The sequence below is a fragment of the Macadamia integrifolia genome, chromosome 3 (assembly GCF_013358625.1).
Source record: "Macadamia integrifolia cultivar HAES 741 chromosome 3, SCU_Mint_v3, whole genome shotgun sequence".
Lineage (NCBI taxonomy): Eukaryota > Viridiplantae > Streptophyta > Magnoliopsida > Proteales > Proteaceae > Macadamia > Macadamia integrifolia.
Genome location: NC_056559.1, coordinates 17,905,155 through 17,921,244, shown reverse-complemented (window position 1 = coordinate 17,921,244; position 16,090 = coordinate 17,905,155). Strand labels below are relative to the sequence as shown.

General features: G+C 38.1%; 2 protein-coding genes and 1 long non-coding RNA gene across 6 annotated transcripts in view; 2 read left to right on the top strand and 1 right to left on the bottom strand.

Moving 5' to 3' along the window:
- Positions 1–1,271: 1,271 nt before the first annotated feature.
- LOC122073530 lies at positions 1,272–3,842 on the top strand. Its single transcript, XR_006138819.1, has 2 exons — positions 1,272–1,938; positions 2,048–3,842. It is a non-coding gene; the product is annotated as an uncharacterized LOC122073530 (long non-coding RNA).
- Positions 3,843–4,774: 932 nt separating this feature from the next.
- Positions 4,775–7,046, top strand: LOC122074204 (mediator of RNA polymerase II transcription subunit 33A-like). Its single transcript, XM_042639057.1, has 2 exons — positions 4,775–4,925; positions 5,674–7,046. The coding sequence occupies exons 1-2, from the start codon at positions 4,775–4,777 to the stop codon at positions 6,552–6,554; spliced, it is 1,032 nt and encodes a 343-aa protein (XP_042494991.1). The 3' UTR covers positions 6,555–7,046.
- A 3,881-nt stretch (positions 7,047–10,927) lies between these two features.
- The window catches only part of LOC122073005, a 6,059-nt gene continuing 896 nt past the window's right edge, over positions 10,928–16,090 (bottom strand). The window contains exons 2-3 of one of the 4 annotated variants that reach the window (XR_006138621.1): positions 12,417–15,619; positions 10,928–11,500 (exon numbers count right to left, since the gene is read on the bottom strand). Coding sequence is in view for 1 of the 4 variants with exons in the window: in XM_042637477.1 (XP_042493411.1) it covers positions 11,454–11,500; positions 14,765–15,299 (582 nt within the window). In the remaining 3 variants the exon portion in view is untranslated. The remainder of the gene's footprint in view (positions 11,501–12,416; positions 15,620–16,090) is intronic. The other 3 variants (XR_006138622.1, XR_006138623.1, XM_042637477.1) reach the window with 3 other exon arrangements.

Below are 16,090 nucleotides of genomic sequence, written 5' to 3'. Positions count from 1 at the left end.
TCCCTCTAGAACTTCTTGACAACTAACGTCCATGATTCCATGAAGCATCCTTTTCTTCTTTCTAGTTTATTGAATTATTCTTAAAAACAAACTGTGTACATAAAGGAGTATATACAACCTATAATACATAGAATATATATCTATTTAATTAGCTATATTTGTCCTCATGAATGACCCCCCAACCCTTCTTTGGAGGGGGGTGGAGATGAGGAGGAGGATTCCGTTTATGTTTTTTCCATCGATGAACCATTATTCACTTATAAACAGAAATTTTAGATAGACACTATGTACATTACATATACAACATAAGCTTCATGAAATATATACCAATTTTCAGTGAAGAACAAATTTCATGATGTGTTTTTTCTTGTATTTTTATGATTTTTTCATAATTTTATTATATATTTTTTTAATGTTTTAATGATTTATATATTTTTTATATATAAAAATAAGAACAAATGTGACTCGCTTAGACTAGGTTTGACCAAGCCGATAGGACCTAGTCACCAAGTTTTTTGAATGGCAAGTCGAGTCAAAAAAGCTGATTTTCCAACTATAGTCGAAAGAGACAATATACTTTTAGAATGAGGCAAAAACCATAAATGATGATAAGTTTTTTATTAACCAAAATACAATAAGGTTTCGAGTCAACAACTTGGTCTAACCAACCATGTTGGTTCCACCAAGCAAAACCCTTATTTTATTTTTGGGGAAGGGTTTGCTGCGCTAGGCTACGTGGCCCTTGTGCACGCAAGGTGGAGGTGAGGCGTGCAGGGCATCCAATGGGAGGGACAATGTGGTCATCTTCCTACTCATGTGTGCATGTAGGGGACATTGCCGGATAATATTCTTTTTTCCCTTTATTTTTGTAATATTATCAAGCTCTCAACATTTTTTAAATGTTTGAACTTTGGAGCATAGTTGGAAAACCTTTTTTTTTTATACTTGACTTGCCCCTTTCAAAAAACCTGATGAGTTGGGCAACTGTAGTCAGAGCGTGTCATTTTTATTTTTCTCCTTAATTTTTTTTTTTTCTATTAATACCTTCTCTTTTCTCTTTCTTCCAATGAGAAGGGATTGAGAAGGAAGAAAATGGAACAATATTGAAGACAACAAACAAAAAATTTTAAAATTTTATTTAGAGACCAAATTTATGGTCTATGAGTGTAGTATATGGCCCAATAAAAAAAAAATGGACGCGATTCACATGACTTGGCAAAAACACCAATGTACCGAAAGTCTTTGAATTGATCAAAAGATCCATCCAATTGGCTAAAACTTACTACAGGAATGTTGGGCTTGGGCATAATCTTTTCAAAGATTTGAAGGACTGAAACAATCCCACGCTAGGATTGTCGTCAAGAGTGTGCCCCAACCTCCATCATCCTTCGCCAACCATCTTCCTCTTCAACACTGTTATCCGGGGTCTCGCGCGTGCCCGTCGTCCTGATTCCCTCTGTACTTCTGTCTTCTTACTGAAACGGATAGCTGACTTCTATCTTCCTCCTAATACATTCAACTTTACTTTCCTCTTCCAAGCTTGTGCCAAAGTGGTAATCAAGAAGTCTTTTGGAATGGACCCGTTCGTCCTCAATTTGATGATCCAGCTCTACTCGGTTTGTGAGAAACTGCAAGACGCACAACTGGTATTCGATAAAACGGGTGAATCTAACGAATGGAGAAATTTAATGGCTCTTGATGTTTTTGAAGAAAATGCTAGAAAGAAATGAGGTTTCATGGAATAGTCTGAACGGTGGGCCGTTCATGTTTGGTTATCTTGATGATGCGCAATGTCTCTTTACCCACATGCTCAAGAGGAATCTGGTCTCATGGGTTGTTATGATCTCCAGATATGCTCAACATAAGCAGCCAATGGAAGCTTTAGTTTTATTTGGGGAGATGCAACTACTAAATCAGGAACCGAATGCTGCAGTTCTGGTAAGCGTTCTTTCTGCCCGTTCTCAATTAGGAGCTTTGGATCATGGGGTTTGGATTCATTCTTACATTAAAAGGAACCATACAAATTTTTATTCGATAATTTCTGCAGCTCTCATTGAGGTGTACGCAAAATGCAGTAACATCAATCTAGCAATGCAAGTCTTTCATTAATCAAGAGAAAAGTATGTTTCTGCTTCTATATCAGCCATTGCTGGGTTGGCACTCACTGGCCAAAGCGAGGAAGCACTTTCGGTCTTTGAGCAAATGACGAGTGAGGGCCTTACAACGGATAGTTTTTCCTTCACTGCAGTTTTGTGTGCTTGCAGCCACATGGGTTCGGTGGAGAAAGGTTTCCACTACTTCAATTTAATGCTTGTGTTCACAGGATCAATCTAGATTTGGATCACTATGCCTGCATGTTAGATCTTCTTGGCTGTGCAGATTTGTTGGAGGAAGCAGAAAGGTTCATAGCTTGCATGCCAATAAATCCAGACCATGTAATATGGAGGGCCCTCCTTGGCGCATGCAGGATCCATGGGAATATGGAGATGGGTCAAAGGGTGGGGAGTTTTCTGATAGAATCTGATCGAGACCATGGTGGACGTTACATTCTTCTTTCAAACATTTATGCAGAGTAAAGGAGATGCTGCTAAGGAAGTTATGAGAACTATGTGAAGAAGAATTAAACGGGTCCCTGGGAGTAGTTTGATCAAGGTAGATGGTGTTGTTCATGAGTTTGTAGCAGGAGATAGACCCCATGACAAGACTGATGAGATATATTTGATGTGGGAAGACATTGCTAGGGAGATAAAGGAAGTTGGGTATTCGACAGAGACAAAAGCGTTCATGTTTGATATGGAAGAAGAGGAAAAAGAAGCTGTAATTGGGTACCACAGTGAAAAACTGGCTTTAGCTTTTGGATTTCTTTGCACAGAGCCTGGATCAATGCTTCGAAATTGTGAAGAATATTTGGGTTTGTAGGGATTGCCATTCTGCTATTAAGCACATTTCTATGGTTTTTAAAAGGAAAATTGCAGTTAGAGATAAGAATCGGTTTCATCATTTTGAGGGAAGGTCTTGCTCCTGCATGGACTACCGGTGAGCAAGTTACCTATTTTGGAGTAGAATGTACTGGTGAGCAACTCACTCCATGTTTGGCTCCCTGAGCAAGGGAAAGGGAGAGGAGAAGATCCATACATTGAGTTCGAGGAAACAATGATGTACTAAGGCCAGTTGGATACACAAAGATGCGCACAGGAATTTTACAATGTAATTGAGAAGAGGAAAAAATAATTCTTTTGTTATTGAATCACTACAAAACTTGGGATACAAGTTTTCAGGAGCTGAATCTTCTGGCTTTGGTTTCCCTAACTGATCAAAGAAGGCAGGGAAAAGGACATCTATAAACTTAATCTTGGTTTATGAGCTACAGGAAAGAATTGTTATACTTCTTGATCTATTGCTTGTGTGTAAGTTTGAACAGTTCTGGGCAAGTGAATATGATAAGTTAGGCATGCTTTCCAGCATGTGGATTGGATTGGGAAGAGTTTAGAAAATACCACAATGCATGTCTGACAACAAATACATCTGTGGAGTTCACCTTTTTGCTTTATATCCTCACTGTGAGATTAGATGGGTGTCCTGGTGTTCAATAGCAACCTGTTTCTTTCCAGATTTTTCTTTTGTAAATTTACCCAGGGGTAAAGCCACTGAATTTAATCTAATGGATTTGATGGAAGCTTAGCAGAGCTCGAGAAGATATTTGAGATTGCAATAAATGGATCAGATGATGAGAAGATGTCTGCTGCTACCATTCTTTGTGGGGCATCTCTAATTCGTGGTTGGCATATACATGTATTGAGACATTTCATTCTTTGTTCAATAAATGTTTTTTGGACTTGAAATGTAGCTTGGTTATGTTTTACTTACCTCAGCAGTTAGCTTCTTGTTTGACTTGACAGAATGTAAATAAAATAAATATTATTCAGCATTTTTCTTTTGGGAAGTGTGGGGGTTTTTTTTCCCCTACTCTTGTTCGACTTTTACTAGTAGACATTGTTTTCTTTTACAAGAACACACTGTTCAGTTTGTTATAAGATTGCTGTCACCTCCCGTTCCTGCAGATTTTCCTGGGAGTGAAAGCCATTTAATGCATTATGCTCCAATGTTGAATGTTGTTCTTATTGGAATAGCATCAGTTGATTGTGTTCAGATTTTCTCATTGCATGGCTTGTTAGGTTCATCTTTGCCAACCCCAATGTCTCTCCCTGAACTCGTGATAGTCTCAATTGAATTCAACAACTCAACTCCAGCAACATAAAATATGTATATTAAAAGAAAAAAGAAGAAACTAAATCTCAACTAAGCCTTATCCCAACTACATGGGTTCAGCTACATGGCTCCTGTTTCCCTATAAACAATTTTAGAAAAATAGTTCTTTTACTTAAATGAGGGAAACAGACACTGCAATTCACCATGTGTTGGTGTTAACCCATTTTTTGAACTCATGTGTAGGAACCATTAATCATGGTTGAAAGTATTCTCTCACCTGATCTTGGTGATGAATGCACAATTATATATGCATGTAGATAGGGAGCTCAAGAAGTTGGTTGAGACCTTCCATTCGACTGGCCTACCCAGAATTCCAATCTAGAAGGAACTTATGTTTTACATAGGATAGTGCCTCGACTTTAGTGGGGAAAAAAAAAAAGAATTTGCAGTCTTCGAGGAATTACAGAGTCAATGAAGGTTCATGTGCTGCAATGTGCTTGTGCTTTGATCTATGATTTTGGGATTTACCCCCACTAGAGGTGTCCTTCCAATGTTAATTGTGCTGATGGGCCATATTACAGGACACAGTAACCTGGAAATATTTCTGAAAAAAAAGGATGAGGGAAGCAACCCTGCTGCCAATCTGTCGAATGTTGAGGAACAGATCAAAAGAATTCTGGCTGCCACTGGTGTCGATGTTCCAAGCCTTGTTGCAGGCCTTTTTTTGTTACGATCTATCAATTTCTGAAGTTTGGTTTGAGGAGCATTCCCTGACACCCAATAAAAAAGTTATTCATCCCTGCCTCAACAGCATTCATAGCATGTCACTGTACTTTAGAACTAGGAAAACAGCATGCCATGGGTCACTGCTGAATGCCATGCTAGAAATAATTGATATTATCAAGATTTTATTTTGATGCTATTCAAAATGCTAAAAAAAAGTTTTGGAAAGGGTCCTGATCTGACGAGGGGCTCGGACACCTGATTTTGGGTTTTAACTATCAGATTGGTTTAGGGGAGGAGAGGATCTATGCCAATATAATGTGGTGATGTCTTAAAAGTTGGTTCTAGATTAACATAAAAGCAACACTCAGAATCTTAATCATCCAATTTATCATGTTATTTCGAATGATTGATTAGGATACAACCAACAGACTAAAAAAGTGGGTCTTCAGATGTAGACATGGAATCAACTGATCCATTGAACATTGCTTCTCCTCCCTTGCTTTCTTCCCCCTCCCCCACCCCCCCCTCCAAAATGCCAAGCCACTTACAGTCTTAAGTCATCCAGTCTATCATATTATTTTGAATGGTTAGACAAAATACAGCAAAGACTCCTGGGATTAGACAATTTAAAGACAGGCCAGGCGTGATACTGGAAAAATTAGATGTTTTCGTGAAACTGGTAATAGGAATAAGAATGTGCTGCCCTTTTGGAGGATATTTCTTGGCTTCACTTATTAGTCATTCTTATACTTCTTTCCTTTTTGGCTGGCAGGAGGAAGCTCTCCAGCTACACTTCCACCACCCCTGGCTGCCGATGTGAGCTTTACAATAAACTTGATGGAGCCTCAGAATTCTTTCTCAACCTGGCAGGCCCAGCCTTGGAGACCCTTGCAGCTGGTTGTCCATGGCCTTGCATGCCAATTGTGGCCTCTTTGTGGGCCCAGAAAGTTGAGCATTGGAGTGACTTCCTTGTCTTCTCTGCATCTCGGACTGTCTTCCACCACAATAGTGATGCAGTGGTTCAGCTCCCGAAGAGCTGCTTCACAGCTACACTTGGCCTGAATGCTTCACCAATCTCCAACTTTCTGGTGTTGGGGCACTTCTCAGTCATGGCTTTGGCCATTTTCCATGGAGGCTTCTCCCCTGTTGCCCCTGGGATCCTTTATAGGAGTGTATTGGTCAATCAGAGATATCAACATATTCATGACAGAAGGCAGACTTTGATGCAGTCTGTGACAGAAATAGCAGGTGACGGGCTATTGAAAGAGAATGGAGAAATTGAAGAAGACCGAGTATGGAATGAGATAAGGCCAGGTTTCAGTCGCGGCAGTAATGACTCGGGTAAAGGTTGCAGCTTCACTGGGGGCTTAATTGGTGTGGTTATCTGGTGGCTCGAGTCTGGTTCAATCCTTGATCAAAGAAACTCTTCCATCTTGGTTTATATCTGCACATGGGTCAGAGCAGGGCTCGAGTCTGGTTCAATCCTGAGAGATTATGCACTGGCATACTTTACGGTACTTTGTGGAACATTTTCTTTGGATGTCAACTCAAAATCTTCTGCCTCAAAGCGGCGGCCAAAGATCCTTGGGGCTCACATAGTTCCAGGCAAGTGTGATTGATGGGAAGATCTCACTTGGTTGTGATTTAGTCACTTGGCAGGCCTGTGTGTCGGGGCTTGTGAGCCTGATGGTGGCATGCACTCCCACGTGGGTGTTGAAGGTGGAGATGGATGTCTTGAAGAGACTAAGGGATTGAGGCAATGGGATGAAGAGGAACTTGCCTTGGCTCTGCTTGGAAGAGGGTGAGGTGGGGCAATGGGTGTTGCTACTTCACTGATAATCGAGAGTGAACTATAAATCTTCTTTCAACAACGTTTTATGGGGGTGATGATTGTACGGTTAACGTTGTCCAACACTAGTGTGAATAGGTGAGGGATCTGATGTTTGTATCTTATGGAAGTTTTGGTCTTGCTAGGATTCTTGTGAAAGCAGGGGATGGGGGAGAGGGAAGGAGGAAGTAGTTATTATTAATAGCACTTGCTATGCTATTCTTCATTGCTTCAAATCAATATGAAATGCAAATGAAAAATGTATCCTGAAATGAATATAACAGTCTTGATGGATTTTGGAGTTAAAATAGCTGGATCCTTTGTATCCAGTTAGTAGGCCTCACTTTCAATCATAAATGGGTTTTGCTGGTTTCAGTTCTAGGTGAAAATTTAAGATCCGAAACCATGGTATACTGAACTGCTCTGAGTCTCTGACTATCAAATGTTGGGGAGCCCTCCTACACACATAAATGTCTTCTCTAAATAATGTGCAAGGAAATAAATTATTTGTCACGCATTTGGCTAGGATCACTACTAAGAAAAATGCTCAAAATTCAAGAATTGGCTTGTAGTTCAATTCTGAATTTTGGGTCCAATTCTAGAATTCAGCATATGTATAGCCTTCGAAACACGATTTCAATTCTGAACTCATCTGAGAATCAGAATCCAAAACCAAACAGTCTTAAAACGTTGCAAGTTTAACAAAATTTCTCTAGGCCATGGTTGTGTTTCCGAACCCCTAGGTCTAACCATAGATTGCAGTTTGCCCTGGAGTTAATGGGGGTGGAGAGGGATTAAGAAAGCTTGAATCAATTCATCATATTAGTAAGAGTTATAGTAAAATATAATAATTATATAAAAGATACAAGAGATAAAAGATAGCTGCAGGTGACAGAAATTGAAATGTTTCGATGGGTCATAAGTAAAAGATTTAAATAGATTTTTTTTTTTCTAAAAAATTTCAGGGAAAATCTTGTTGTAACCAAGATTTACCAAGCCTAATTAGGGTGTCACACCATTAAATTCCAATTTTATTCCATATTATGGGGAGTGGGAGTGGGAGTGGGGGTGGGGGTGTAGAACAAAAACCCACCTTTTAGAAGCTACAGAAAGAGTGAAAACCCTGTCTTTCTTTTGCTAAACTAATAGCTGTTTGTACTCTCATATCTTCTTGTGAATTTTAAAGCTGAGGATAGCATAAATTTAAAACAAAGGGGTTGTTCCTGTGAGAACATTATAAGTTCCAAACAGAAAGCTTCAGGAAACCATGACCGAGGGAGTACAAATTTGGGCTATAGAGAGTACCATACGCATTTCTGAGGCATTGCTGCTGGTTATTGGTCTTTGATTTGAATCCATAGTCGCAGGGTTCATTATGCCTGTGTTTTGATTTTTGGGGATACCCAGTCGCCTCTCTATATATTGTTTCTAATTTTTTGGGTTAGAGATTGTTTCTCATTTGAGCTATAGAGAGTATTGTACGCATTTCTGAGGCATTGCTGCTGATTATTGGTGTTTGATTTGAATCCATAGTTGCAGATTTTGCCACCCCTCCCCCCTTCTTGTCTGTGGGTTCTGTTTTCTAATGTTGTTGGCATGAGGTTTATTTTTTATTTTTCTTTTAGTCTCTGTTTCAGTGCATGCTTGATCCTGTTTGGGTTGTTCCTAAGACTGTTCAAACTCCAATTTTCCCCCTCCCTCATTTGTGATTGCAACCCTCTCTTGATAAGTAGTTCGGTAGTGTTACTGTACCTTACTGAACTGAGCACCCATTTCCTTTTTCTTATTTGTAGAACTAAGCTACTAGGTACTAGGTAGAGTGCATCTGTTCCCCCTCAAATTTCCCTAATGTATTGTTCAGATTCCTTTTAATTCTAGGGGATCTGGAAGCATACTTTGCCATGGATTGAGTAAATTTCATATGGTTTTTCATACATATATTTTGGTTGTTCATCCAATGTTTTGATTTGAAGCTAATTGGAAATTTGCCCACGGTTTCTTGATGTTTTTTAGGTTAAGTCTGTAAAAGAATTGAGTGGGCAGATTTGCCAGATTTTCTTTAGGTTTGACTTGATGGGGGGGGGGGGGGGGGCGGTGGAATTTGTCTTCTTTTCCTGAATCGGCTGAAAGGACCCCTTGGAAAATCTACTTATGTTATGGAGATAAGGGCAGGCATATATTATCACTTCAACATGAATACCTCGGGACTTACATTGGTAACCCCGACAAATATTGTTAGAGACATGGTTTGTGACACATATAATACAGTTATCAGGCATGTCCCCGTAGGCCATACGGTGAAATTTAAGGTGAAGTGTATACTTCCGAATAACCAGGATCTGGAGGTCGATAAGGATAAAGTTGTGTATGAGATGTTTGCACTGAATTCAAAAGTTGATTGCATTAACCTATATGTGTATGATCTATTTGTTGATGAAAACCCATCCTATACATACATAGTAAATACCTTCCCCTGTGAATTGGTTGAAAGAGAGGATGAAACCATAGTTGGACAAATAGAAGAAAATCTAAGTTTTTCAAACAGTGTTGTTTGACAAAGTCAAAGTGGATATGGTGAGGATGTACAACAAAGTCAAATTGGTTTTGGTACTATTATCCGACAAAGTCAGACTGGATATGGTGCTATTGTACAACAAGAACAGAGAAATTGTCATACCAGGACAAAGCATCAACTGAGAAGTGATGGAAAATCTTTTAGGGCTTCCAGTAGTAAAGGGACTTGTGGGACTGATATTGGGAATAATGCAGTCAATAGTTATCCCACTGATAAGGGTAGTGGTGGGATTGAAGTGATTAGTGATTGTGATGAAGATAGTGACAAGTAGTGGAAATGTCCTAATGACGATGAAAATAGCTTGGAAGAGATTGATGGTGATTAGGATCTTGAGGTAGAATGACATTTTATCTGACCATCGGGATGATGTAAGAAGGGAGTAGTTAGGTAATAAGGTCCATGATGTACATGATAGTTCGTCTGATTATGATTCAGATGATAATTACAGACCATATGTTGACAATATTAATTATGTTGGTAATGAGAAAAAAAAACATTAGATGTTTGAATGATTTTTGATGATGTGCATCACTTCAGGTTTATATTTAGAGACTATGTAATTCAACAAGGTTTTCAAATTTTGAGAGTTAAGAATGAGAAGACCAGGGTAAGAGTTGTATGTGCCTCATCAGGATGTACATGGAGCATATATATGCTTCACCTTGTGATAAAGGAGCTACATTTATGATCAAATCAATGTGTAAAGAGCATTGTTGTAGGAGAGTTGATGAAAATAGAAATATTACATCCACACGGGTAGCTTCTCATCTTGCAACACAATTAAAGGCAGACTCAGATATAAAGACTAGTGCAATGGCTGAATATTTCATGGATAATTTTCGGATCAAAGTCCCTTACCTGACACTGTACAAAGCTAAGAAGAAAGCATGTGAGATGAATGAAGACAGCCATTCGAAGTATATGCCAAGCTACCAACTTATGGTGAACTGATCAGAGAAAGAAATCCAGGGACCAGTTTCATGAAAGGAAGATAATGTCAGATCCCCCTGTGTTTAAAAGACTATTTGTTTGTTTTAAAGCATGTATAGATGGTTTTTTGAATGGGTGCAGACCATGAATAGGTGTTTTACTGGCTGCAGTAAATGTTGATGGGAACGAAAGATTGTTCCCAATTGCCTATGGTGTGGTAGAAAGTGATTGCAAAGAAAGTTGGCACTTCTTCCTCAGCAATTTGTATGCCGCTCTACACGCAGCCAATCATCACAATCCCATCACTTTTATATTTGATAAACAAAAAGTATGGTACATGTATTCCCACACTTATAATAGTATACTTATTTAATCAATATCATAATGAGGAATATGTTATAGGGACTATGTGATGCTATCTCTAATACATTCCCGAGATGTCATCATAGATGGTGTAGTAGACATCTATATCAAAGTTTCAAGTCACAACATCCAGAAAATGTGTTTTTGAAGATGTTAAATCTTACTGTTTGTATATATGATGCTTATCAGGTCACTTTGAAATGTCAACTATAGTGACAAAATGCTGTCAATTATTTTTTACTCATGTTGACATGCTTTCATTCTACCTGATGCTTATTAAGTTGAAACTCTAAAACTGGTAACAAAGAAGCAATTGATTAAAATGGTTAAAAGTACTCCAAATAAATTCCGAACAAGTACTCTAACTGAAGAAAACTATTCTTCGTGTGATTTGTCACACTATTTTACCCATACAAATTTTACAAGTACTCCAACAAAGAAAACAATTACAAACTGACAGATGGGCTTCATTGATGTTGTCAACTTCTCTATCTCATCCAATCTAAACTTCTCAATTCCCAGCTCTTGTTGCAACCCTTGTAAGACTTCTCGCAAGACTTGCAACTCCTCTCGCAACTCACGGACCTCAGCTTGCAAGCCATGGACCTCCTATTGCAACTCTTGCAACTTACATGTGGGATTGTTTATTGGTACTTCTCTGTTCGGCAATTCAGTTCATGGTGCATTAATGGGATCACACCAAGTGAGGAAGTTACTTCCATGCAATTCTGGACAGCTGTAAAAGAGTCAATTCGAATTATCATGTCTCAGATATCCTAATGACAGCTTTTCGATTACATCTACACCTTACGAATTTATACTTCAATGTATCAACCTCGCTGCAACCAACACTTGAACTAGACATTTATCTACAAATAACAGAAATTAAAATCAATACAAGTGAACATAATTGATTTTCTGTATTGAAATCCACATACCTAGTGAAAATGTAGACATGATGCTTGAAAATGCCAACTAAAAAGCTAAACTAAAAGTCTACCTAAATACCTAAAATAAACAACTAATTGCTACACCAAAATCATTTCTAACAAGGTGGCACCATTTTTCCCTTCTTTTTTTTTAAATAATATTTTAACTTACCAAAAGTAGTAATAATCTATAGCAGAAGAATGCACCAATTCTTGAGATCTCACTGTATGACCATTGAAGTTTACTTTCATGTTTTCTAATTTTGAAGGGGGGGGGGGGGGTTTGGGGGATTGAGGACATCCATTTACATCTTTATTTATCGAGGAACTATCTCACCATAATATAATTCACCATGTAATTGAATTTCTTAGTCCTTTACTAGACATTTGGGTCAATTAATTTGATTCAATATCCTTGTCCTTCCTAAGATGTTTCAAGTTTCAGAAAAAAGGGAAAACAAAACAGAAAAGGTCATTGTTGATTTCAAGCTGAAATAAGTTGAAAGGAAGTTTCCATTGCATGCATAGTGTCAATGTGATTGAGTTGGTTGTGCAAAAATGTCCATGGAAGGAAAAATGTCTAAGCACTCTTTTGGTTTTTCTGTAGCCATATATCTCTTCTGATCCAGCAGAATAACTTCTATTTCTCAGAGTTGCTTGTGCCGTTAAAACAAAATTCCATGCATATTTGAGGGAGAACAAACGATTCCTCTTGTTTTCATTACCTCACCTGTTCATGTGGCAAGTGTCTATTCAAGCAACCACTGGCGGTTACTAGATTCTAGGGCACAGAGCAGAGCAACATGATCAACGCTCCCATTTGCAGGTAAATGATAAGTTGAATCAATGCACTCACCTCTAACTTTCGAGGGCAAAGAGAAATGGAACGAAGAAAGGTTGCAGCATGTGAGTTCTGCTTGCAGAGATATTGGAAGGAAGATAGCTTGCGGAAAGTAACCGCGACCTTCACTTCATCGATTTGAAATCTAGGGCTCCAAATCGTGGAGAGAACTGAAAAAAATGAGAACCGAGAACATAATCTAGGGCTCCAATCACGACCGTGTGAGCTTCAATGAAGAAGACGATGTGAGAAATGGGAGAAATTGCAGGTTCTTGTCTTCTTCTTCATTCGGTTCAGCGAGAAAGGAGAAGGGGAAGTGGAGCTAATCGAGAAAGTATGGTAGGGAGAAGAGGGGTTTATTTCATTAAGGTATATTGGGTATTTCATGTTTGGGAGGATATTTTGAACATTATGAGAAAAAACCGACTAACTAAACTGCCATTTCAAACAGTTGAGGACGTTAGAATCTTTTTATTTGAGGGAAGGCGAGTGATATTTTTAGAAAAGTTTGAGGTCAATTTGATATTTTAACATAGTTCAAGAGAGGGGAGTGCTATTTCCTCTCTTTTTCTTTTTTTTTGATATATTTGTAGTGTAGAAGTTATGGTGTAGTAGGGAAGTGGGGATTTTAGAGTTGTGTCGGTTGTAACCATTTTGTAGCAGAGCAGTATAAGTATCATCCCATCATGTGACTAAAATTAGTGTGCAGTCCTTAATTTGGCTGCAGCCTGGGTTACAATCAAGTAGCTGCAAGCTGGCAACCAAGACTACTAATCATCTTATTTCTATTTTTAGCATGGACCATCCTGTATTAGTACCTAAGAAGCCCTTGTGAAACAAAACAGTATAGTTGTAGGAACCCAGAAGCTCCCACACCCCACACTCCACACTCCACACTCGCTTCAGTACGTTCAAGTGACTGAAGATCCATGGTCTAATAAAAATGCATTATTGATATCATTCTCTTCTTAAGTTGATGGCTGCAGTCATACAGGTATCTGTAGGTAAGACATTAAAACTGGCATCTTTAAATTGTGAATCAGAAGAATAAAACTTGTGAAAAAGATAATTTATTTACCATTGACAGCTAACGATCTGGGACATTCAAGCCCCCTTAATCATTTTGATTTGGTCCACCCACTCCAAGCTGTTAAGTACAGCTAAATATACCATAGTCCATACAAACTGAGACAATGCCCAATTTTTATTAGTTGTCAATATCAAGTTAAGACCTAATTCAATTAAATACTCAATATTGGCATGCATCCTAGTATTTTTTTTTTTTTTTCAAACACCTCTGTATGCCGTGCAAACTTTTTCCCATTTAGCAAGCTCCACTTAGACCAAAACTTGACATATCATAGTCCACAAAACTTGGGCTCCATTCGACCTGCCACGTGGCAGATATTCAGGTCTTTCAGATAAGTTTATCTCAATGAACTATTGCAACAAACCTTGGCCCTTATATTTAACTGCATGGCAGCAAAAGAAAAAACAATATGGGGAAAAAATGAGGGGGATGAGTAGGTGGCTTCCCTGTGCTCATGTCAAGACTCCTAAAAATCTTATTGCTAACATCTGAATACCATTCAGTTTTGGAACCAAAAAAAGAAAACTACTTCTACAGTTAGATATGATATGGAGCAAATAAAAAATAAGGAATAAAACATTAAAATTATGTGATATAACTGCAATGCATGTAGGTAATATGTAGGTCATGCTATTAATATTTCTGGAAAGAGAAGTATACGCTGACATAGTAGTGAATATTAGTCATTAACCATGAATAGCAGGCACCGACATTCAATTTCTGGAAGGAGTAAGTATACACAGACGAGTCTTCACCAAAAAAAAAAAAAGTATACACAGACCAGTTGTGGATGCCAAATCAAATAAAAAGTAGAGACAAAATATTTGTATCAAATCTGGGATCAACTATTCCATTCTTGGCTAAAAAGAAGAGGGAGAAACTGTTTTGGGGGGCTTAAGTGCACCAATTTATAGCAACTTGGGAGAGATCAAGCTACTGACAAAAGTAAAAAACCTAAAGGGCCATCCTCTAATATTATCAAATTGTATTTCACTTTCTTGATTTAATTCAAGATCATATGCAATGTGAGAAAGACGTCCGAAAAATGGCTTGATTTGAAAGATTATGGTTTTTCTTCCTCCATGTGATAAGCTAGACAGGACTGTAACAATATCAGAACTGTTAATCCATTGTACGGTATCCCCCACAGATGATTTCCTTATTGAGAATGTATGTTGCTTCACCCATGTCCCTTTCAACCAATCCTTCAAAATCCATACATTGTATGTATTGTTTATAATATGATCAATTGCTTGCACAAATGATAACACACCTCCAAGCTCCAGGAAAGAATCTGATATTGAAAAATCATGAACTGGAGATCGGATTAGGTGAAAGACCTCTGCACCTGCATCAAATGAAACTATGTGTACGGAGGAAGATCGAACAAGTCTGACACCAACAAAAAGCACGATCCCATTTACCGTTACTGCTTCTGAACAATGAAATTGCCATTTTTCATCTTGACCACTCAATGAAATTGAAGATCCATTGACACATTTCCATGTATTGCTGCCAGAACCCCCCAACGACAGCACCTCACATGTCAAAGTAATCTCATCCATCAGAAGGTGCACCAATTTATACATGCCAATTTCAGGAACATAAGTGAACCCACAATGAAGTTGCACAGAATCTAACTTAGTACTAGTAGTTGAAGGAAGGTTCACTCTTTTTTTAATCATCAAATTTGCCACAGAAAGGTGGTTTCCCTTAGATTTTTGGATTACCAAACCATTGCAGCAACCAATGATCTCTCCTTTGTTACCAAACTTCAAATCTTGTTTTGTACTCTTTTTGTCTTTCATCTCTTTGAAGTATGTTTCATAGATAAACTTTCCATTCAATAAAATTTCGATTTATGATCAAAGTCATCAAACCAGGAATGGAATGTTCCAGGTGGGATTGGATGAAAACAGGGTCATGGATTAGTCTGTACCATGACCTGCATACACTTATGAATTTATAAACTTCGTCAGCCCGAAGTCTAACAAGGATATTGAATATCACCTCTTCAGGAAGATCGGGCATGTCATTCTTCTTCAAACTGAGAGCTTTGGATGCTTTTGCGGCTGATGCTCTTGTTTCCACCTTCAATCTTTTCCTCATGGTCAGGTCTTGAGCTTTCCTGTTACAATATCATTTACTTAGTAACCAAGCTCAGCATTTCTGAAGAATAAAAAAAAGTTAAAAGTTATGAACATTGATTCTATTACAAACTACTTGAAAAATACACAAAAACAGCACACAGCTGAAAGCCCAAAAAAATGAATAAATAAATAAATAAATCAAAGAAAAGACAGCCTATCAATCCAGGGTGGGAGTAATTTATGGAATTATTATGAAAAATTTTACTCAGATAAGAAATTTAAGCATAATTAAAGATTGAAATACATGTAATCAAAAGCTAAATGGAAAAAAGTAATACATAACTTCAACATTGGACAATCAATGGGCAAAAAAAATTTAGTCTTTGAATTCTAAAGTGTCAAAATAGACAATAACAATAAAACAGAGAGAGGGAGAGAGAGAGAGAGAGAGAGAGAGAGAGAGAGAGAGAGAGAGAGAGAGAGAGAGAGAGAGAGAGAGAGAGAGAGAG

Excerpts from the sequence above, each read along its gene's own strand:
- LOC122074204 (XM_042639057.1), top strand. The coding sequence starts at position 4,775 with ATGGGCCATATTACAGGACACAGTAACCTGGAAATATTTCTGAAAAAA. Across the intron at positions 4,926-5,673 it reads TGTTCCAAGCCTTGTTGCAG|TCATTCTTATACTTCTTTCC; the intron begins GCCTTTTTTTGT and ends TTCACTTATTAG.